Source organism: Malania oleifera, chromosome 2 (assembly GCF_029873635.1).
Source record: "Malania oleifera isolate guangnan ecotype guangnan chromosome 2, ASM2987363v1, whole genome shotgun sequence".
NCBI classification, from domain to species: Eukaryota; Viridiplantae; Streptophyta; class Magnoliopsida; order Santalales; family Ximeniaceae; genus Malania; species Malania oleifera.
In genome coordinates this window covers 20082291-20105378 of record NC_080418.1, presented here as the reverse complement: position 1 = coordinate 20105378, position 23088 = coordinate 20082291, and the positions used below count along the sequence as shown (strand labels likewise).

Below are 23088 nucleotides of genomic sequence, written 5' to 3'. Positions count from 1 at the left end.
ATAACTAGACTCTAATACTAATTGAAATTATGATAGCTTCCCAAGAGGGGGGTGAATTGGTATTTTTAAAATTATTTTTAATTTTGATTATTAATTATCAATCAATCACAACAATTAACTATGAAAACAATTCAATCCACAATCAATCAAAAACTCAATCACCTTGTAATAAATTGCTGAATTTGTATAAGCCTTGTATTTGTTCAAAAACTCACAAGTCTTCCTTATGTTTAACTTTTAAACAAACTTTTAGATAAATAAGTTTCGGTTGATCAACCAACGTAGTCCATTTCGGTTTCTGCAATCAATGCTGATCAAACCAAAAACAAATTATCCTTCGGCCTATTTAGCAACTAAACACTCAGAATTAATCAATTAAAAGCATACACGCAGATTATAAGTCTTTGTTGAAAGAAAAAAAATAAAGAGTAAGGAAGAGAGAGAGAGACACACAAGATTTTACTAGGTTCAGCTTATACCCAGCCTACGTCCTCGCCTTTGGCAAACCACCAAAGGATTCACTAGTTTAGTTCCATTGACGGGTGGAACAATACCAATTACAAAACACTCCTTCTGTTAGGCTAAAACCTGCCTCTCCAAACAATATTCCCTTGTTTGGTCCAACGATTGTATAGTCCTGAATCGTCTATCAATAAGAATCAAGATAAATAAATTTTGTGTATAAGAAAACACTCTCACAGCAGAGTAGGTTAGTACAATAATCAGCACAATAATACTTCTAAGTAATTCAAATATAAAAGAATTTGAAGCTCAATACTTAGTATGAATCACCAAATAACTTTCAAAAGATGAAAGATTCTGACTTTGAAAGCTTTGCTTCGAAGTATGAATCAGTAGCAAATCAGTAGTTTGAACACAAGAGAGTTTGAGAGCCTTTGAGAACTTTGAATGCTTGAAGATTGCTTGGTGTCTCAAACCTTTGAAGATTTGGGCTATTTATAGATGTTTAGAAGCAATTCCTTACCCCTAATGTTTACTTAAAATAGTTTCCAAGTATTTTGAAATAATTATGTCTAAAACCCTTATTTAAAAAATCTTCCCGTTAAGAGTTTTTAAGTCAACGTTCGAGTGACAGTCGCCTGTCACAGACCAAACTCTCAACACAGAATACTGGCAGTCGCCTACCAGAACCAAGGCAGTCGCCTGTCATGTTCACATAGGCGCCTGACAGGTTTAGGCAGTCGCCTGTCTTGCTATTGACTTTTTGAAAAACCCTTTACTTAATTTGACAGTCACCTGCCATATCATTATTTCAAAATATTTTCACTTTCAAAGACCCTTTCTTTTCATTGATTTATAAAAATATTCTTTAGAGTATATATAAAAAAAATATTTCTGAATTTATAAGATCTTCAAACCAATTTATATCTGAAATTAACTTGAAGTACTTACATTTAGAACATCTAAAAAAAATGATCCTCTGTTCTTCTATCTTGTTCTTCCATCATCTTTGTGCTTTCAATCTTTTCTTTGAGCTTTCACTAGTATATCTTTAATTCTTATGCTCTTTAAGATCTCTTTGTATTCCATAGGCTTCCTTATGCTCTTGAGCTTTGTTTCTTCCTTTAAGCTTTGCCTTAAGTTTTATCTTTCTCCTGAAAAACTTTCACTTGAACCATATTAAACACATAATTGATTTGTTATCATCAAAATAAGAATTGTAAGCCTTATTAGGCCAACATCACCTTTGAAACCCTCATGTCCGGTAGACCATCCTTCTAGTTCAAATTTCTCCTGGTCGATCAAACCTAGCCACTCGGTCAACCGAACCTTAAGTTCGGTCGACCGGTGCTCTCGGGTTGGCGAGAATTATCGAGGTTAAAATGCAGTTAAAATTTATTAACCTCACTTAAATCTTTTCTAAAATGACTAATATGTCCCTAAAGGTCATATTTTCCAAAAAATCTATAAATACCCCCTCCATAACTCAAATTAGTAACTTTGATTAATTTCAAATTTCTCTCTATTCCTTTATTAATTAAAGTTCCCCCAAACCATTTTTATTGCAAAAATTTCTTCTTTGGGACAAAATTTTTCATACTAAACTCTCCAACTTTCTTTCCATCCATTCATTTCAAAATCATTTTGTGAGAGAGTATATTTGTTTTAGGCAATTTTTTTTTTTTTTTTGTATTCACATGTTATACTCTCACATATTAGTTATTTTTGAAAATCATCTTTGAGAATATTGTTTGGGTTTCTCCCGATTATTTTCATGATAAATATATTCATATATATTATTTGGGCAAAAATTATTTAAAGAGCAAAACCCTAGGTTCTCCTATATTATTATTGAAATATTTTTTTTTAGAAAACTTTTTATTAGAGTTTAAATATATTTAAGCACCCTTACTCAATTGAACATAAATCATATCAGATTAGAGTGCATATATTTGAACTTTATTGTATACATTTCTGCTTGTATTTTTCAAGAGTATTTTCATGTACAAAAATATTTTTATTGTACTAGTTGGTTTCAGTTCGTTAATTGAACTGGGGAGTCTTAGCGCCGTAAGTGAGAAAGGTTCGGTTTAGTCCAGAAATTGAACTGAGGAGTTTCAGCCCCGTAAATGAAACTAGTTCGGCTCAGCTTAGTAATTGAGCTAGAATTTTCCTCATCCCGTAAGGAGAGGATGTAAAAAACTTCTACTCCAACCATTTAAGTGAGCAGGGTTATTGGAATCTTTGGGGGGTATGCCCAAGGCGGGAACGTAAGCAGTATTACCCAAACTCCGTTAACAAATCTGTGTGTCATTCTCTCTCTATCTTATTTAAATTCTTGTACTTAAATTTCAATATGTCTATGCTTGTTCATGTTTTGTTATAACCATTTTGCATGCACACAGAACTAATTTAAATGAGATATGTAGCACACGTGTATGTATGCACACATTGATAACTTAATCGTTGTACGTACACGTTTTCATTATTGAATGAGATATGAACTGTGGTGAATCGGCGTAATTGTTTAAATCGGCAAAAAATATTTTAAAACCCAATTCACCCCCCTCTTAGGATCACATTAATTCCAACAGAGTTTGTAATAAATGATTATCGGTCTATAATAATCTACATATCATGCATGTAGGAACTAATAAGCTTAAGACTGTTGAATGACCTTAGGGATTACCCTTCAGTCGACCGATACCGGATTTTTGGATCTAGGTAAAAAGACCTTAGAAAGACCCTAGGACCTTACACAGACACTTAGAATAAGTCCCCACTATCATCTATGCAATCACGGGTACAAATTTAACTTAGGTCCTAAAATGATAAAGGTTTCGAGTGACCGAACCTTAGCGTTGAAAATGCCTCGATCGACCGAACCGTTAGGAAGTCAAAGTGTTGACTTGACTTCTGGCGATCGAACTAAAAAGAACGTAATGTTCTCGGCTGACCAAATATATTATTCTGACATTTCCAACAACTTGGATGCCCGAACTCCACAATCATTTTGACCTCGGGTGATTGAACATGTAAGTTCAGTAGACCGAAATTAAGTCTGGGCGGCCGAACCTCGGACATTTTAAAAAATTGCCTTATTCAGCCACCCAAACCCTTAATCAGGCACTCGAACTTCAAAAATTACTTTTCATTCTGTTCAAGCGAGCAAACCTATGGCTCGGTAGACCAAAACTCTCGGGTTGGCCAATTTTTACCACGAATAATTAAGGGTAAATCAGGGTTATTTTTGTTAAACATGTTTAAAATAATTTTAATAATTACCCTTATCTCCCCAACGGTAAAAATTTTGGGCATCTCTATATATAGGTCCTCATTTGCAAAATTAAGACAAGATTAGGGATTTAATTAGCTAAAATTTTCTCTAACTTTTTGAAAGCCCCTCTTCTTACTCAAAGCCAAAATATTCCTCCTTTGATCATTCTTTTGCAAAATCCATTTGAGTGAGAGTATTTTAAATCATCTTACATTGCTTTCTAAAGCTATAAATCTTATTGTGTTTGATTGTTTTTTATAGAGAGTTTTAGCCAAAAGTTTTTCCCTTGATTTAATTAATAAATCCATTGGTTGGGGAAACTTTTAACTTGTGAGTCTTTGCACTATTATTGCAAGACTTATTAAGCTTGTCTTCTATTGTGTTCTTGTAAAAATATTTTTGACAAGCTTGGTTTGCTATTGTCTCTTGTGCATAAAGTTTTTGAAAATTATTTTGAGACATTTGATTATATTCTTTGAAACTCTACTTGTGGTTAAAATATATTTACATATTGTTTCAAAGATAGATTGGTAATACATTCTTACACTTGATTGATTATTGACATTATCTAGAGTGTTATTATACATTGTTTGCACTGAGCTTATAGTTCCTATTAGCTTGAGGTGCATTGATTATTGCTTGTGCGTATTGGTACATAATCTACATGTTTAGAAGCATTTGAATTGTACACAAATTTGTATTTTATTATTGTATTCTAGGCGTGGCCTGAGGTAGGGGTGAGCATAATTCGGGAAAACCCGAATTAACCGACCAATTTCGGTCGGTTCGGTTCGGTCAAGAAATAGGGTCGGTTCGGTTCGGTTACGATTTTATCAATTTTCGGTTAATCGGTTATCGGTTCGGTTAATATGAATTATCAATTCGGTTAACCAAATTAACCGAATTGATAATTAATGATTCTAGTGATTCTACTCTTATAGTTTAATACCAAAATATCTTTTTTATTAATAAAATTAATAGATGAGATGCTTAATTAAGCTCGAATTAGTAAAAAAGTTATAATTATATTCTATTTTTAATAATTAATTTCAAATTATTTCGGTTAAATTCGGTTAACCGAATTACCCGAAAAGGTAATTCGGTCGGGTTCAGTTCGGTGAGCTTCCTTTGGTCGGTCGGTTCGGTTATCAGAAATCATTAACCGAAAATTTCGGTTAATTCGGTTAATTAACTGAATTTGGCCGAACCGACCGTTTGCTCACCCCTAGCCTGAGGGGTGTTGATCTAGCCCGTAAGGATTGATATGACCTTCTCCAGCCTGCAAGGAGAGTGTGTAGAGGTTAAGGTCAGCCCTGGTAATTTGATCTGATTGTAACCGGTGCCACTCCACCCATTAAGTGAGCATTAGTGGAATCTTCGGACTTGCGAGCTGAGATGGGGATGTAAGCAGTATTGGCCGAACCCCGATAACATATCGTGAGTGCAATTTATATTTTCACAATTTATTTACTGCATGTGTATGTTACTTTCAATATTTGTGAATGCTGCGCATGACTTAATTCCGCACTTTATATTTATCTATTCATTTGGGATTGCATAGAAAGATCCTAGGTTGGGAAATACTGGTTGTGGATCTGAAATAAACTTAAGAAGTTTTAAATACCCAATTCACCCTTCTCTTGGAAATACACTAATTCCAACACAAAACACATTGAAAAGAACACATGTTGGTCTGTGGGGCCAGTCATTAGTCCGATAAAAGCTGCCCTTTGTTGTCTAGTCCAAGTGGAGGAAGGAGAGACGCAGTACTCCCTGACAGACCTAAGTTGGGGCGTTACATCAAATATGTGGTCTTTATCCAAAATAATAATAATAATAAATGAAAAAATTATTTAAATTATATGAAAGATTAACTCATATAAGTATGACCACTTTTTTAATACCAAATATATGTATATATTAATTTTAAAAACTAAATGACATGCACCTAAATGTCTTATTTTATAATTTAAAAATTAATAATTGTATTTATTTTAATTATTGTATTTAATTGTTTTTTTATAAAGAAAAAGATAGATTATGGAAAGAACTTATTAATAATATTTAAAAATTAAGTTAAAAATAAATGCACAATATAAAATTTCTTGTCTGGTAGTATAACAATTTAAATCAAAAGAGTTAAAAGTTAATAATTATTAATTCCAATGTATAGAATAAGTACACATATGAATATAACAATTCGATAATTCTTAAAAGAAAAATTCTAGAGAATAAAAAGTCAGAAAAATATTCAACAAAAAATTTATTAATTTTATTTTGAGGACTTCACTAAAAGGAGAAGTTTTGAGACATTAATTACAACATTAACAACTTAATATTTCTCATTATCTATAATTTTTAAAAAGTAACAGTTTTTAAATTATGTTGCAAGTTGGTGGAAATAATAAAATTAGTAATATATCCTCTTGTTGCTAGATTGACTCAGTTTATTTTAATTATCTCTATTTTTAAAATTGTAATAAAGTGTGTCTTTTTTTTTTTTTTCAATTATGAATTTTGTTAAAACCAAACTTGAATTATTTTATTATACACAATACGAAAGAAATTGTGCAAAAGTTTAATACTGATTCAATGATTGATGATTTTTGTGTTATGAAAGAAGCAATGAGTACATTTATAGGATTATTACTCAAGTTAAATTATTAATTTATATTTTATCTTTTTGATTATATATATATATATATATATATATATCATGTTCTCGTATATGTAGATAATTAGTTAAAAATTAATAAATGTCATATACATAACTTTTTTTTATACATATATTTTGGTCCTGCTAAATATAATTTCTGGATTCGCCACGTAGCTCATGGACTAACTCAATTTTATGCTCGTTAGTATCATTTTAAAAATATTTTCTCTAATTATATTTATTAATTATCAATTAATTTAACGACTTGATTTTTTTATTAGTTTGAAACGAGTTCCAATTTAGTCAAGTTTGAGCTTGAGCTCGAGATTTCGAGCTATGCTCAAACTCGACCTTTCGAACTACACTCGAGTTCAACTAGTTTATTAATATAGAAGGAGCTTTAGTTGAGTAGAGTTAAAGCTATATATATGTTAAATGAGTCAATCTCGAATATAAAACTTTAAACTAAAGTCGAGATCGAGCTCTCTTTTAACAAACAATTCAAGCTTGAGTTGGCTATAGCTCAGCTTGAACTATTTGCAACCCTAAGTAGATGTTTAAACTCAATTTCAACTTAATGTAGTTAGCAACTTTGTGATATTTTTGTAACATGCTATACTCGACAGTCTACTTAAGGGGTTTTACATTTAATCCCTCTTTGGTCAATGTATGTTACCTACTTATTTTATCCCCAAAAAATAATGAAGTTCTCAATTCATGAATTTAGAATTAGTAATTGACAAAAAGTCAAGTATCATATTTATCAGGCGTATAGGATATAATGATCAAAATTATATATCTTTAATGATTTATAAATAGCCTTTCAAGATGTATAAGAAGAATGGATATAGAGTTATCAAAATCATATATCTATTGGGTTTGTCTCGCCACTTAACCAAGTTTAATAAAAAATTTCATTACTATACCAAATATAAGAATAAGTGAGAGGAGAGAAGATAACGTTGTTTTTGCATATTTGAAATTTGATCAGAGAAAAGTAGACAAGAGCTAATATATGTCTTAAAGCTCATTTATATATATAGTGAAATGACACAAGATATATTAATTACTTTTTATATAATTACTTGTTTATGGTTTATAAAGTAGGCCCAAGGTCCTTACTCATAGAAAAGGTTCTAACAATTTTCACACTCGACAAATGTGAACAAAAACATGGGCTTATACCATAATTTGTCATTTGAATGTCCGTTTCTTCAGTTTTCAATTACTGGCTTCTAAACAATGTGTAGAAATTGCTCAAGACTCCTGTAAAACAAATAAAAATGTTGAATGGAACTCTACTTCTCTCCATAGTTTTTGTGCTTTAATTCATGTCAAATAACAATTTCATCTCCACTAAATTCCCAAGGAAAAATTATAGGGAGTGTTTGTCCCAATTTCTTTTCTTCTAGACGTACACATGCATTGGGACAATTGCTGTCAACGTATCCATGTGCCCTCTTGTTTAGATGTGAGACATGTCCTATGTGTAACATATGATTTTCTATTGATGTATGCCCTAGGTTTTCGTTAGGTCATGTACTTTACATGCAAAATATTGTATCAACTGCTTAACACCTATTAAGTTAATGCATGTAATAGTTCAGGCCTTAAATTATAATAAAAAAACTCTATTATGATTTATAATTACCACCTCAATGAAAAAAGTTGATTTATTTTGTAATTAGATTAAAAATATGAATAGTTATTTTACGATAAAAAAGGATGTGAGAATATGTCCCCATTAGAGACAGCGGAATAGCTAAAATTTGGGGATATGAAATGTGAAATGGAACCTTTTGTTTGTAACCTACACTCAAGGTGGCTTTTAATGAACCGAAAAAAAGGTATGAGAAAATCAAAAGATATGTTACCTCTTAGGTACATTTGGTTTACAAAATATTTATTCTTAAAAATAAAGATATTATGAAAATATAACAGAAATTGTATAAGGATGTAATAATTTAGAAAAAAAAAAAAAATCATTCATGCAAAGTATATATTGCTCTATCAAACATAAATGAATAGGAAGGAGTTATAAGGACATTCAATACATTCTAATCTCCAAGACTTTCTCTAAAATTTCATATTTATTTTGAGAAAATAATAGTAGAGAAATAAATAAGAATAGAGTGACATTTAAATTTAATTTGAATAGTAGTTAATCTTTAATTATAAATACATTTTGGGTAGTATGAGTAGTTAAGAGGATTGTTCTAAGAGAATTATGAATAGTTATGAAGGTGTTTTAGATAGTTTAAAAATCAAGAAACACTTACAATTACAACTCATCATAATTATTGTTTTAAACAAATTTAAATATTTTTTAACTCTTAATAAATTTTAAAAAATAAATGTGAAATTTTTTAGAAAAACACAACACATACTGTATCACTATAATTAATTTTAGGGCAAAAAAATTATCCTTTTCTAAAGTTTGATAAAAAGACAATGACCTTTCTTGAGATTTCAAAAATTTTAAAAATCTTTCATGGGACTTGTAAAAAAACGCAAATCTTCATTTATATTTTATAAAAAATAAGTTTTTTTAATGAATTTTAGGAAAAAATATTTAAAATTTTTGAAATGAGAAATCACTAAAATTATTAAAATTTCCAAAGAAGTCTTTATTTTTATTTATTTTTTGTGAAACCTCAAAGGGCTCAGCCCATTTTCTTTTACTGTAAATTGTTTATAAATTATTAAGATATATTTTGAGAGTTAGAAAAAATTAGGGATTCTAAACCCCGGTGGGTGGGCTATGGTACATTACGATGGGGCTTGGAGCCACAGTGAAGGTCGCCACTCTCTGAAACCCTAGAAACATGAAGACTGTCTCCGGAAAGGTGGCATCTTCCAAGCCAATCTCTCTCTCCAAAGCTGCCAAAGTCCTCTCCAAGTTCGTATCGGCCGATACCGGCGCTTCGCCGGCGGTTTCTGCATACCTTCGGCGCGCTTCGGACTCCTTCAACGAACTGGCTCTCCTTCACCGCGAGCTCAGAGCTTCACAATCGTCGCACAAGCACAGGAAGCCTCGTTCCGAGCCCAATGGGAGGATCATTGCGAATCCGGAAGGGGCCAAAGAAAACTTTAGAGATGAGCGACCTGCTCCAGAGGAGCAGAGCTACGGCAGAGATTTTGACGGCACTGAAGAGACCGACGGTGCGAGAAGGAAGCATAAGAAAAATAAGAAGGAGAGATTTGACGATGTGGCCATTGATTCGCCTGAGGTTGAAGAGACAGTAGATCGCGGAAGTGTGCAAGTAGTGGAGGAAAGGGGAAAGAAGGAGAGAAAGAAGAGGAAGAGTGGTGAGGTTCAGGACGGGGAGATTGAAGATTCGGCAGAGCGTCATAGTAAGAAGCAAAGGAGGAAGTGAAGGCGATGATTAGGTGTGGGCGATATTGGATTATTGTTGCTGATTATTTTCTGTGGGTTATTGAAAGACATTCAGCTACAAGCAATCCGAGCTCCCGTGTAGTTTTGGGTAATTTTTTATGATAATGTCCTCAATGTAACGGTAAGGATTTTTTTTTTTGAGATCAAAATTTGGCTGTGATGAATATAATCATACTTTTCTATTGAAGAAAATATCTACGCATGTTGTTATAGGCATTTTAAAACTTGTTTTGGATTAAAATCTTTGCATAAAAGTAGCTGCTGCAGGTCTTAACGTGCATATCTTGCTTTGCAAGATGGGTTTTCAATTGCTTAACTAGGATGCTTAATCTGGTCATCAGATGAAATAATACATAATACATGACTTTGCTCTGAAAGGAAAAATTTGATTAATGCTGATATGGTATTAGAGCTGCAGTGATTACTAAATATATATTATCTACTTTGGTGGCTTCATTACATCAGTAAGGTACCACATGTGCTTGTTCAGACACATTGGTAACTTACTGTTGCAATTTTTTTTTTTTCTTTGTGAAGCTATTGGCAGATGATACCTGCTGTTTTGGGGTCTATACTTATAATTTAATATAGAACTCCCTCTATAAACTTCTTAATGGAAATCCATTGCATGGGTGAGTTTTTCAGTTGGGGTGATGCTGAAGCTTGGTTATTCTCTTGTATGGCTTCAAATTTAAAACAAAAGCTTTGTTTAACAAGTGCAGGTACAATAAAATATCTCCTTTTGGTCTCTATTTATCAATAAAACTCTATAAATGGGATTCATTGTTGTGCATTTAGTTTCTGGATATTTCTATTTTGATTCTTTTACCTTTGATGCATGATTATTTACAGCAGATTGATGATTCTGTTTTCATTTGGTAAGATTTTCCCCCTTTTTAAATCCTAGGCATTACTAAAACCCTCATGATTACCTGGGCTGATGCTATATTTTTCTCAGTGAATGTTCTAAAAATTTACTGTGGGTAGAACCAGAGGCACTTCTCAAGATAAGTATCAATAAGCAGCTCTTCAGGATCAGAGAAACATAGAACTGAAAACCAGCTGTCTCTGTGGAGCGATAGTCTACTGTCTCTGGCAGGATTTTTTTTTTTTTAAATTTTATTTTTATTTTAATTTTAACCCAACACCTCAAGTAATATTTGCCTTGAACAAATACTTGGCTTACCCGTAAGTATGTCAAAAGCATCAAGGGACAAAGATGAACATATAAGCACATAACTTTTCCACGGCAATAAAAACACAATTTATCATCAAAGGATTTCACCCCACAAATGCAGGTGATCAAGCAGCTACATGAGTCCATACAATCAATCAAAGCATCATTCTAAATTCTAAAATTTGAAAGGAAAAAATAAAATAGCAGCAGCAACAACACCTGGAAGAAGTCATGGGGCAATGCCTAAGAGCCTAAGTCAATACAGGAACTCAGTAAGTGTTGCAGTCTTGGTTTGGAGTCCCATGAAGAGGTCTGAAAAGGTTTTGTGGAGAGCAGCACCTCTTTTTGGTGTGGTTGGTGTGGAAAGGTGAAACAGGACTCTTTCTTAAGAAATTTGAATTCATTGTTTGCTTGATTTCCTCATTTTCTTTTTTAGATAGAAATTTTCTTTGATTACCTCATCAACTTGTAAAATGTGCACCTTCTAGAAATTTGTTTATAGATATCATCAGTTTGATCAATTTTTTTCAATACATTCACTTCTGTATACAGTATACCTGAACCCTGTTTTATTCACTTCTGTATACTTCCTCTCTACCTGTATCCCCCATCCCCAATTTTTCTTTTTAGGGGCTTGGCCTTGTAATTGATTTTCTTAGTTAACAAAAAGAAGGGAAATAATTTACTACAACAACAACACAACAACAACACAACAACAATTTTTTAACATGGGCATAGAGATGCCTCCATATATCATCCAAGCCTCACTAAAAAAATCGTTTTTTAAAATAAAAAAATCATTTTTTTTAAATGAAAAAATCACTCAAAGAGGAAAAGCATTAATCATTTGTCAAAAAAATTACAAAACCATGATGAAGATGATGATCATGATCATAGCGATGATGAATTGGAAATCTAGATTATGTCTCTTTGGAGGAACCAAGGACAAAAATAAATATACTGAGTTTGGCTTTTATATATATATATATATAAAAGCCAAACTCAGTATATTTATTTTTGTATATATATATATTTTATATAAATAAAGGATTGTATTACAAGAGAAAAATGGCGTTTTTAATGGATCCCTAAGGAATTATTTGCAAAGTTTTTCAAAGTGATGCTATTGTTTTCTGCTAAGATTTGATTAAAAATGAAGGACCTGACTTGAAGATAGGTATCTCCTTCTACTTATAATACAAATTTAAATACATTCTAAAGACAATAATACCTTTACTAACTCTCACTAATTAACATACTAACACACTCAATAATAATAATACTAAAAGACATATATAACCTATAACACTCCCCCTCAAGTTGGAGCATAAATGTCATAAGCTCCTAGCTTGATACAAATGAATCTAACACAAGCACCCCCTAGCGCTTTGGTAAACAAATAAGCAAGCTGCATGTCCGACTTCACATAAACGGTTGCAATGAGCTTTTGCACAAGTTTCTCTCGAACAACGTGGCAATCAACTTCAATGTACTTTGTCCGCTCATAAAAGACCACTCATAAAAGACCAGGTTGGAGGCAATATGAAGAGCAGCTTGATTATCACACATCAACTTCATAGGCTGAGAATACAGAAAACCCAATTCTTCGAACAGTTCTTCAACCAAACAAGTTCACAGGTACTGTGAGCCATAGCCCTATATTTTGATTTAGGACTTGACCTTGCAACAACAGTTTGTTTCTTACTTTTCCTAGAAACCAAATTACCACAAACCAAGATACAGTACCCGTTGGTGGATCTCTGATCGAAATGCGATCCAGCCTAATATGCATCTGTATATCCATGGTTATAAGTGTGACCCTAATCACGATATAAAAGACCTCTCTTAGGTACCCCTTTGGAATATCTCAAGATGCGAATTACTACGTCTCAATGACTTGTCCTCAGAGAATCTAGAAATTAACTCACAACATTTGTTGCAAAAGATATATCCGACCAAGTAACTGTGAGATAATTCAAATTTCTAACAAGCATATGGTATTGTCTAGGATTAGATAGCAAATCAACCATATCCGGTATTAACTTTCTGTTAGGATCCATGGGTGTATCAACCGGTTTGGATCTCAACAAGCTAGTTTCATCTAAGAGATAAGAACATACTTCCTTTGTGACTTAACAGTTCTGATATGAGATCTCGATACTTCTATACCCAAGAAGTATTTCAACGGTCCCAAATCTTTGGTCTGAAACTTAGTTTGTAGAAAAAGTTTGAGACTTTGAATACCTTTATCATCATCATCTAGAATAATAATATCATCCACATAAACAACAAGAAGGATCCTACCCAATGAAGTATGACGATAAAACACGAAATGATCCACAACACATCGTCGAAGACCAAACTCAAATACTTCAACATTGAAACGGCCAAACCATGCTTTGGGAGACTGTTTCAAACTATATAAAGCCTTATTGAGCCAATACGCTAAGCTTGACTCTCCTTGAGCAACAAACCTAGGTGGTTTCTCCTCATAAACCTCCTCCTCAAGGTCACTATGGAAGAAGACATTTTTTACGTCTAATTGATGCAAAGGCCAGTGACAAGTAGTAGCCAAGGAGATGAATAGACGTACTGATGTAAATTTGGCAATCAAAGAAAAGTATCAAAATAATCCATACCATACATCTGAGTGTATCCCTTAGCAACAAGATGTGCCTTTAGACGAGCCACATAACCATCCGGGTTGACTTTCACAGTGTAAACCCAGCGACAACCAACCACAGGCTTGTTATTAGGAAGAGGTACCAAGTCCCAAGTACCATTGTCATGTAAAACATTCATCTCTTCAACCATAGCGCCCCTTCGTCCTGAATGGGCTAACACTTTCGAAACAGATTTAGGAAGGATAGTAGATGATAGAGCAGTGACAAAACAATAATAGGAGGGTGATAAGGAGTCATAAGAAACATAGTTGGAAATGGGGTGTTGAGTACATGTGCGTTTACCTTTCTGAACAGCAATAGGAGATCAACATCATGTGAAGTATGATCATCAGACGAGGAAACCAAAGGCGTGGTAGTAGGAGCTAGAGGGGACTCTCTTCCTTGAAGTTGCCGTTGTGAATACACCTACAAATTAGAATGATTAAGGTGATGAGGACTTGAACTACATGGAGACTCATATGGTTGGTTGGGCAAGGACATCAATGTAGAATTTGGAAGATTAAGCTAAGGAAGAGACTCATTGAGCTCAGAAGTGCTCAATGATTGGGTATAGTAAGGTGTAGACTCAAAGAAGTTAATATCAACAGACACAAAGAAGCGAAGTAACACATGACTATAACAATGATATCCCTTTTGAGTATGCTAGTAGCCTAGAAAGACACATTTTATAGCACGAGGATCCAACTTATCGACCCGAGGAGTTAGTTGATGAACAAAAGACATACACCTAAATATACAAGGAGGAAGAGAAAATAAAGGTGGATTAGGAAAGAGATGGAGTAGGGAGTTCTACCACTAAGAACAGAGGATGACATTTTATTGGTCAGATAACAAGCCGTAAGTACTACATCACTCCAAAACACTTTAGATACATGCATTTAATAAAGTGCGTGTGATTTCAAGAAAATATCTATATTTTCACTTTGCAATCCTGTTTTGTTGAGGAGTGTGGGCATAGGATGATTGATGAACAATACCAAACTAAGTCATATAAGTAGTGAATTATGCACTGAAAAACTATTTAGCATCATCACTTCGAAGTATTCGAACTGGCAAACCAAATTGAGTCTTTATTTTAGAACAAAAGACACAAAATACATGAAATAGATCAGAACGATCTTTTATTAAATATAACCAAGTCATTCTTGAATAATCATCCACTAAGGTTACAAAATACCGGAAACCCAACTTGGACATGACCCGACGAGGACCCCATACAATCTGAATGAACTAACAGAAAGGGCTTGCAACCCGTTTATTAACCTAGGAAGCGAAATAAACACGATGGTGCTTTCCCAATTGACAAGACTCACAATTGAGACTTGAAACAAAACTCAAACTAGGAAGAAGACTTTTTAACTTTCCAATGAAGGATGACCCAAGCAACATGAATTTGGAAAGGTGTGGCAGCAGTAATGCAGGCAATAGAAGGAGATAGTGGCTCAAAGTGATAGAGCCCAACAGCTTCACACCCTTCGCCCATTGTCTTCCTCATCTTCAAATCCTGAATAACCACAAAACTAGGGAAGAATGTCACTGAACAATTCTTGAGTTTGGTAATTTTGCTAACAGACATAAGATTGAAAGGAAATTTGGGAATATGTAACACTAAAGGAAGAGAAATAAAAGAAGTGGGATTTTTCAGTCCCAATTCCCTTGACTGCAATAGTGGATCCATTAGCAAGAGCAAGGTAAATTAGCAAGATATTGAATACTAGAAAAAAGCTAGGTATACTTGTGAAATGATCAATGGTAATGGAGTCTGTGACCCAAGGACTAGGACGAGAAGTATTGGATGACAAACACACTGTGTGATTACCTCTTTGGGCAAGAGATGCAATGGGAAGAGAAGCTTCTTGTGATGTTTGATATTGTTGGAACTTGGATTACTTTTCCTCTGACATAGAGATAGTACGTTGCCACCACTCGACCCCAAAGATGAGGAGTCAGTGATGGCTGCATTGGTTGCCCCCATAGGTGTGAAGTCAGTGGTGGTTGCATTGCCAACACGTGAAGGTCTATCGTGAAGATCCCAACATTGCTCAATACGATGATTATTTTGTCCACAATGAGTGCACTTGCGAAGAGTTCCTCTGTCTCGTCCATATCTAACACTACGACTACTCAAACCACCGCAATAACTTTTGCGGTTGTTTGGTAGAGAACTAGAATCACTTTGTGTAGAAAAGGTTGTCCTCTTAGAGTTAGATGCAAGAGCAGGAGAATGCTGCTAAAGGAAGCATGAAGGACTTGGGAATAAACATCAGCAAATGATGGTAGCTTGGCACTACTGAGTATTTGGGACTGAACTATCTCAAAATCAGGTCTCAAGCCAACTAGAACATGAAGAACTGTCATTTGCTCCCTCTGCTTTGCATCTCACGAATGTCGACAGTTATAGTTTGCACTACGTTAAGCTCCTCATGAATACGCTTCATCTCTCCAAAATAATCTGCAATGCTCCTATCTCCTTATTGTAACTGAAAGTACTCTTGGGATAAATCATAGATACGTGTAATGTTACTGGAGTATAGAAGTTTGACATAATCCCAAATCTTCTTGCACGTATCTAGATGCATAAACATCCGTGCAATTTGTGGTTCCATCAAATTCCATAAAAGGGAAACAATTAAGGCATCTTCTTGAATCCACACATCTTTTCTCTTCTCATTAGAAGAATCAGATTGGAACAAGTGGTCAGATCTCCCTAATCGTGCTAAATGAATCCGAACAGCTTTAGATCATTGAACATAGTTCTTTCCATCCAACTTTTTAGTTCTTATTTGCGGCAGTGATGTAGGAAACAAATTTTTGGGATTCATAGATTCCATCCCAACACTCACAAATCAACAATCACACCAAAAACAAGAAGAAGAACAATCAAAACTAATCGGGATAATCACAAACCATGTGAAGCACAGACACAACGACAGATGAGGCTAACAACTCACCGATGGATATAGCGCTGCCACAACACTGACAAATCAGCAACCACACCAAAAACAAGAACAACAATCAATAATTGGAACAATTGCAAACCATGTGAAGCACCGACGCAACCACGGACGAGGTGAACAACTCATCAACAGATATAGCACTGCCACAGCCTCACAACTGAACATATGAACGCTGCCTTGACTCCAAAAAAGTCACAAAGAAGCCTTGACTAACCTTGAATAGAAATTAACGGAATACCGTGAGTGCATGGTTGAAAAAGATTGAATTTTTGAGCAAAAAATTGGCCTAACAGCTTGATAATATAGTCTAAAGAAGGAATCGAAGCATGATAGAAGGGAAAAAAAAAAAAAAAAAGGGAAAAAGTGGCCATAACTGCACTCATGCGCCGGTGCGTGGAGGGCCCTCCGGCGATGGGGTTTTGCGAGGTGGGTCGTCAGGGGGGGGGGGTCTGATTATGTGTATATGGTTGGTTTGCGATTTAGTATGGGTTGGAGGTGCATTAGGGAAGAACAGCTGCAGGAATGGTGTTTTCTGGCGACGGGTGAGGAAGGGTTTAGATAGGATCATGCTTTGATACCATGTTAATATTTGATTAAAAATGAAGACCGAACTTGAAGATAGGTATCTCCCTCTATTTATAATACAAATTTAAATATATTCTAATGACAATAATATCATTACTAACTCTCACTAATTAACATACTAACACACTCAATAACAATAATACTAAAAGACATGTAACCTCTTAACACTTTCAAAGTTAAAAATTCATTAACTCTAGTTTTTAAAAGAAATAAAAGTACTTCCAGATCCTAACTAAATAGCACATAATTCAAGCATTTGAAAGTTTCTTATTTTCATTTTCATCATTCATTCCAAGATCCAAGCAAAGGCATAGCTTCTTCCCCTTTTCCAGGCAAGTTCCAATCATCAACTAACTTTTAACAATTAAGAGAAAGTAAGATGCATATTTAAAACTTTCATCTGGGTTGGGGAGAAAGATCATTTGGTTAGATGGGAGATGGTATGCATGTCAAAAAAGGAAGGTGGTTTGGGTCTTGGGAAATTGGTGTCTAACAACATTGTCTTAATGAGTAAATGGTTATGGAGGTTTCCTTTGGACAACTCTCTTTGGCATAAAGTAATTAAAAATAAAATTGGCATACAAGGAAATGGTTGGGATACTAATGTTGGTTTTACATCTTCTTTTGAGAGTCCTTGTAGATATATCTCAGCTTTATCTCCATTTTATTCCTAAGACCAAATTTGGAGTGAGGAATAGGATGTGAATTTGTTTTTGGGAATATCCTCTGCTGGAGGATTTGGTTTTTACATCATTTCCTCATTTTTATCGTTTTTCTTTATTATATAACTCGTTTGTTTCTTCTTTTTTCTTTCTAATGGGGAGAACTTTTTGTGGGATTTTCACTTTTGTAGACCTTTGAATGATAAGAGAGCTAGAGGAGCTTGCTTGATTGCATCTTTGTTCACTTTGTTATAGGGTTGCTGTCCTTCTAAGTGGGAGGATGTGATGAAGTGGGTGTTGGAGTCTTTAGGAGATTTTTCTTGCAATTCTTTCTTTTGAGTTTCACCTGTGAGAGAACTTGTCCTTTTCTTTCTTTCTTATTATTAGGAAGGCCAAAATTCCCTCTAAAATTAAGGTTTCGTTTGGGTGGTGTTTCTTGATAGAGTTGACACTAACAATCTGTTGCAGAGTAGTAGGAGGCCTTCTAAGACATTATGATGCAGAGGCAGCATCAAGGATCTGCAGCCATGGGAGAGATAAGAAGAAATTGAAGAGAGGAAGGGGAAGAGAGGAGAGAGGAGAGAGGAGATACAAGGGGGAATCACACGTTCAACTCAATTCAAATTCATCAACAATTGCTTATAACATGGCTTTCACACACTAATTATGAAAAAGCCTCTTCACATGAAATCACACATAATCCCCTTAAACTGCATTACATTACAAACATACACCTAGAATACACAAATGCTACAAACAAGCCCCCAAGTATACATAATACTATACTAATTAAATGAAACACATAATAAACTACTAATTATATGCAACAATCCTTGTCCCAGTTCTTTTGAATTATTGTCCAACAAGGATCTACCCATGGTCTTGTTTCTTGTCCTGCATCACATTATCTCCGGATGTGTGTTTTCTTTGCTTTGACTTGTTCTGTATATGTATCTCATTTGTTTGTGCATTGTTCCTTTTCTTGGAGGATTTGGAACACGTTATTTGGTTTAAGTGGGGAAAGTTGGTTTTGTCCAGAGTCTCTGGAGGATATGTTGGCTGTTTCTTTTTTGGTTTTAAAGACGAGTAAAGACAAGGTTGCTCTTTGTAATTGTGGTTTTTTTGCTATGTTGTGGGATATTTGGATGGAAAGGAACAATTGCATTTTTAAGGGGAAGAAGATTTCTTGAGTTTTTGGTTTGGTACAAGATTCAGTATTTGTCTTCTTTTTGGGCTGTTGCTTCTGGTTGTTTCATGGGATCATGTTTCGAAAGTGTTCAGCATAACTGGTTTGCTATTTTGTATTAATTGTTTTATGTTTTCTATTTTAGTTTTTTTTTTCCTTATGTTTTTATGGAGGATTCCTTATTCTCCCGTTCTGTACATTCTTTCTCTATTAATATAACTTTTCTTTTCCGATCAGAAAAGAAAAATATTCATCATTTGGCATTACAATATTTTCTGAACTAGTATTCCATGTATTGTTTGAGCAAATCTCCAAATCTTGTAGCATGAAATGGTAAGCAATCACCACAAGGGTGTCAATATTTCAGTTTTGTTTTAGTTTTTATTTTATTTTCCCTCCACCCTTGCGGAAGTTTTATTGACTGAAGTGCTCATTTTTGGTTATTAGTTAGTGAGGATATATTTGTTTTCTTGTTGAGTCTTGACCACAATTTTGCAGTGACCTCTTTCGATATGATTTATAGAAATTTGTTAATAAATTGCAACCACTAAGGCAACCTTGAGAGCTTGAATTCTGAGTTTTCATGCAGGTGTTGCAATCTTTAGCTTTGTGATTTTGTGATAGCCTGAGGATCCAACAATTCTACTCAATAAATTGATGGCATTGCTTTGAGATTGATGGTGTTACCTAAATCGGAAAATTTATTATCAAGACGGCACTACATTTGCGTACAATTCAAATAAATTTGTCTCAATTTTCTTTCTCTTATTCTATTTGACCAATTTTTCTTGCTGAATTATCATTCCCATTTATATTTACTGGGGTAAGGCTGATGGATATAGTATTTTATTTTTTGTTCTCTTCTGTTCATAAGTTCCTATTATTGTAATAAATTTATCATCTGAAATTCAGCTTGCCAGCTTGCTGTGAAGAAGTTTGCATGTTAAATTTTTTATTTATTCTTCATTATTAAATGCATATATGCAATTTAGATTAGATTATCATCTAAGCTTCTGCTTTGTTAATTTTAGTTCCTTCATGGCTTAATACTGCACTTTGATGTGCATCGTTTATCTTTTAATTGTTGATGCTATTTTAAAATAATTAACTAGTTCAGTTTTGTGGAGAGTATTTTGAGATTGAAGATCCCTTGATCTGTTTTTACTTCATTGTTCTTCTGCAAGAGATTGTACTCCAATGTGCTGTACTGAATATTGTCCCTCTAGTGCTGAAGCACCTTCTAGCTGTGAAGCTATAGCTGTTTTTCAGCAAAGAGAAATAAGTTGTGATTAGTGAGGAATAAAATATTGTTTCATCGCTTGTAATATGCTTTGCTAAATTCTCAAGGCATGAATTTCTCTGTTGCTGACTACTGAGATAGCAGCAAAACCTTGAGACTTGTAGTGAAGAAAATCAATGTAGGTACAAGTGTAGCTGCAGGGGATGAACAGACGCTGAGGGTTTTTAAGAGGTGCTTGGACCAAGAGCTCTTTGCTTGTGGCGCTCAAGGAAGCAGATATTTAAGGGCTTGATTAAATCCCCATGCATTTAAGCAAGCATATTCAGTTTCTTGAAGAAACTTGTTTGTCAAAAGCTGCCAATCCATTCCATTTCTATCCTAGAAGCAATAATGAGCAGAGGTACTCTACGATCCATCAATCTTAAATTGCTCACTTTTGTTGGCTTGCCTTGTTAAAAATGACTATTGATCTATTCAAGAAAATGAATTTGAACCAGTGTATTTGAATCTGGGGGATTCCCAGATTCAAATACAAATTCCTTGCTTGGATAACACTTGGGTAAGTGTAATTTAATTTGAGTGAAATTGAAGGTGAATTTCATTTTCCAAATTTGTGTACTACAAATTCATTCTTTACCCAGGTATTCGACCCTCCAATTCCATCTCAAATCCCTCTCCCCTCTCCCTTCTCCCTCAAAGCTCCCTCCAAGATCCAAGGCTGAGCTGCTCTCTCCTCTCCCTTGAAGCTGCAATGCATTCCTTCTTCAAAGCTCCAACCTAGAAGATGTTCTCCATCGTCATTCTCACCAAATCTTGCATGTGGTAGTTTGGGAAGCTTCTCTACAAACACTAGAATACTCTCAACTCTGATCACTTCTGGTACCTATGGTCTCATCTGTTTTTTGTTCTCATAGAGAAATGGTACATAAACTATATACTTTGATTTTTGTTTCATTTCATCAGGGAAGCCTCTTTGGAACACCTCACAAGAGCAATCAAATTTTAGACATCAGCATCTAAGGATAGCCCTTGTATTCTTTGTTTAAAGCATGAGCGTCCCTCTCCCCCCTGCCCTGGCGCTGCACGAACACACGCACATCCACATTCATGTTCACATACAAATGTCACATAAAAAGGTTATATTTTTGGGTCTGCTATTTGAGAGAGGCTTCTTCATTCTTTTCCTTTGGCTGCAGGCTAGGGGCATGAATTATTTGCACCGCAGAAATCCACCCATGGTACACAGAGATGTGAAATCTGATGATGCCGTCATGTTGTTTCTATAAGAATAAAAATTTGGCAGCCATGTGGGCATATGCGCTTTGATTTTTTCCTTCCCAGGTCAGGGATTTTGGCTTGTCAAGTTGAAGAAGGCAGCCTTTTGACCACAAAATCTGGGAGAGGAACAGTAAGAACCATCATGCTTTTAATTCAATATCTATTATAATTTTTTTTCCTAAAATTTTGAATAATCTTACTTTGATGAAAGTAATTCTTGATATGGATTAACTGTGTCATTGGTTTTAATGTTTTATTATTGTGCATATAATTAATAAACTTTGTCAATCCTTTTTCTTCATCCGATTTTCATTCAATGCAGCTTCAGTGGATGGCTCCTGAAAAAGCCGTCGCAACAAACCCTCAAATGAAAAGTAATCTCCATAACCTGAGCTAAAAAATGTCATATCATTAAAGTCAATAGATTTGTGTCCATAAAATAATTGTCATTCCGATTCATTTGCACTTATTGCATTGTTATGGTCCAAAATCAAGCTTTTCAGATATGTAAAACCCCCATGCCCCAATTGAGCATTGGATGGTTCCAATGAGTTAGCAATCATAGAATATTCACAAATAAAAGCATGACCATTCAAATTGAGACATTTGGTTTTGGCTCATGATTTTTGATGTCTCATTGTTCTTTTATAATTGATCAATGCCAGTTAATAGATGCATTATGAGTTTTTTTAATAGCATTTGATCTTGGTGTCGAAGTGATTTTGTGAAATATGAAATGTATGGTGGAAGATTCATTGGTTCATATGCATATACATGCATATTTACTGGCATTGATTTGAAGTACTGAAATATGGGCTTGATTGTGCGTTAACTATTTCTAACTCAAATCAACTTGATATTTTTTGTATGTTATTACTTCCTAAGATATAGTTTCCCCCTTTGTTACAATATCATACTTGAACATGTGCAATATCCCCTGTAAATTGGTTACACTTACCGCAGAACCTTACTTAACACCATATTATGCTCAAAACAGAATTGATGCTACTTCAATTTTTGATGATTCACTAGTATCATGTTTTTCGTAAGCTTTAGGGTACATCAATAACTAAACATGGATACGGGGTTAGTGTGTTTTCTCTTTGCTTTAGTTCAAAAGGCTTCCTTGTACTTCAGAGCACAAATTTTAAATTTTCAGATAATAATAGATGTGTATTGTTCCAGAAACATGAACTTCATGTTAGGTATGCATTTGCATATGGAATGAGAGTGAGAAAGGAATAGAATAAAAATTTGAATGAAACATGACCATCAAGTGATAAATTTCATTTCATTCCTACGTACCAAACAAACATATAATGAATCCTTTAATATAAATTTTTTAACAAGACAACAAATGGTCATTGTAGATGTTAGGCATTATCCAACTTTGAAATTGAGGGAATCCTCTGACCGAGGAAGAGGGTTATAAAAATGGGATTTTGTGATTCTTAAAAATACCTTTACTTTGAACTTGAGATTTATGCAAATGTGAATGATCATAATGTAATTCTTGATGTTAGTGAC

The 23088-nt window shown here is 34.2% G+C and overlaps 1 protein-coding gene and 1 long non-coding RNA gene across 2 annotated transcripts; both read left to right on the top strand.

Moving 5' to 3' along the window:
* The first annotated feature begins 9110 nt into the window (after positions 1 to 9110).
* LOC131148842 (uncharacterized) lies at positions 9111 to 9984 on the top strand. Its single transcript, XM_058098778.1, has one exon. It carries the CDS (start codon positions 9221 to 9223, stop codon positions 9770 to 9772), a length of 552 nt encoding a protein of 183 aa, XP_057954761.1. The 5' UTR covers positions 9111 to 9220; the 3' UTR covers positions 9773 to 9984.
* Positions 9985 to 12620: 2636 nt separating this feature from the next.
* LOC131148841 (uncharacterized) lies at positions 12621 to 21849 on the top strand. Its single transcript, XR_009135072.1, has 2 exons — positions 12621 to 20683; positions 21480 to 21849. It is a non-coding gene; the product is annotated as an uncharacterized LOC131148841 (long non-coding RNA).
* The last annotated feature ends 1239 nt before the right edge of the window (positions 21850 to 23088 follow it).

What these genes read in the sequence shown, in the direction of transcription:
- LOC131148842 (XM_058098778.1), top strand. Translation starts at nt 9,221, where the DNA reads ATGAAGACTGTCTCCGGAAAGGTGGCATCTTCCAAGCCAATCTCTCTC.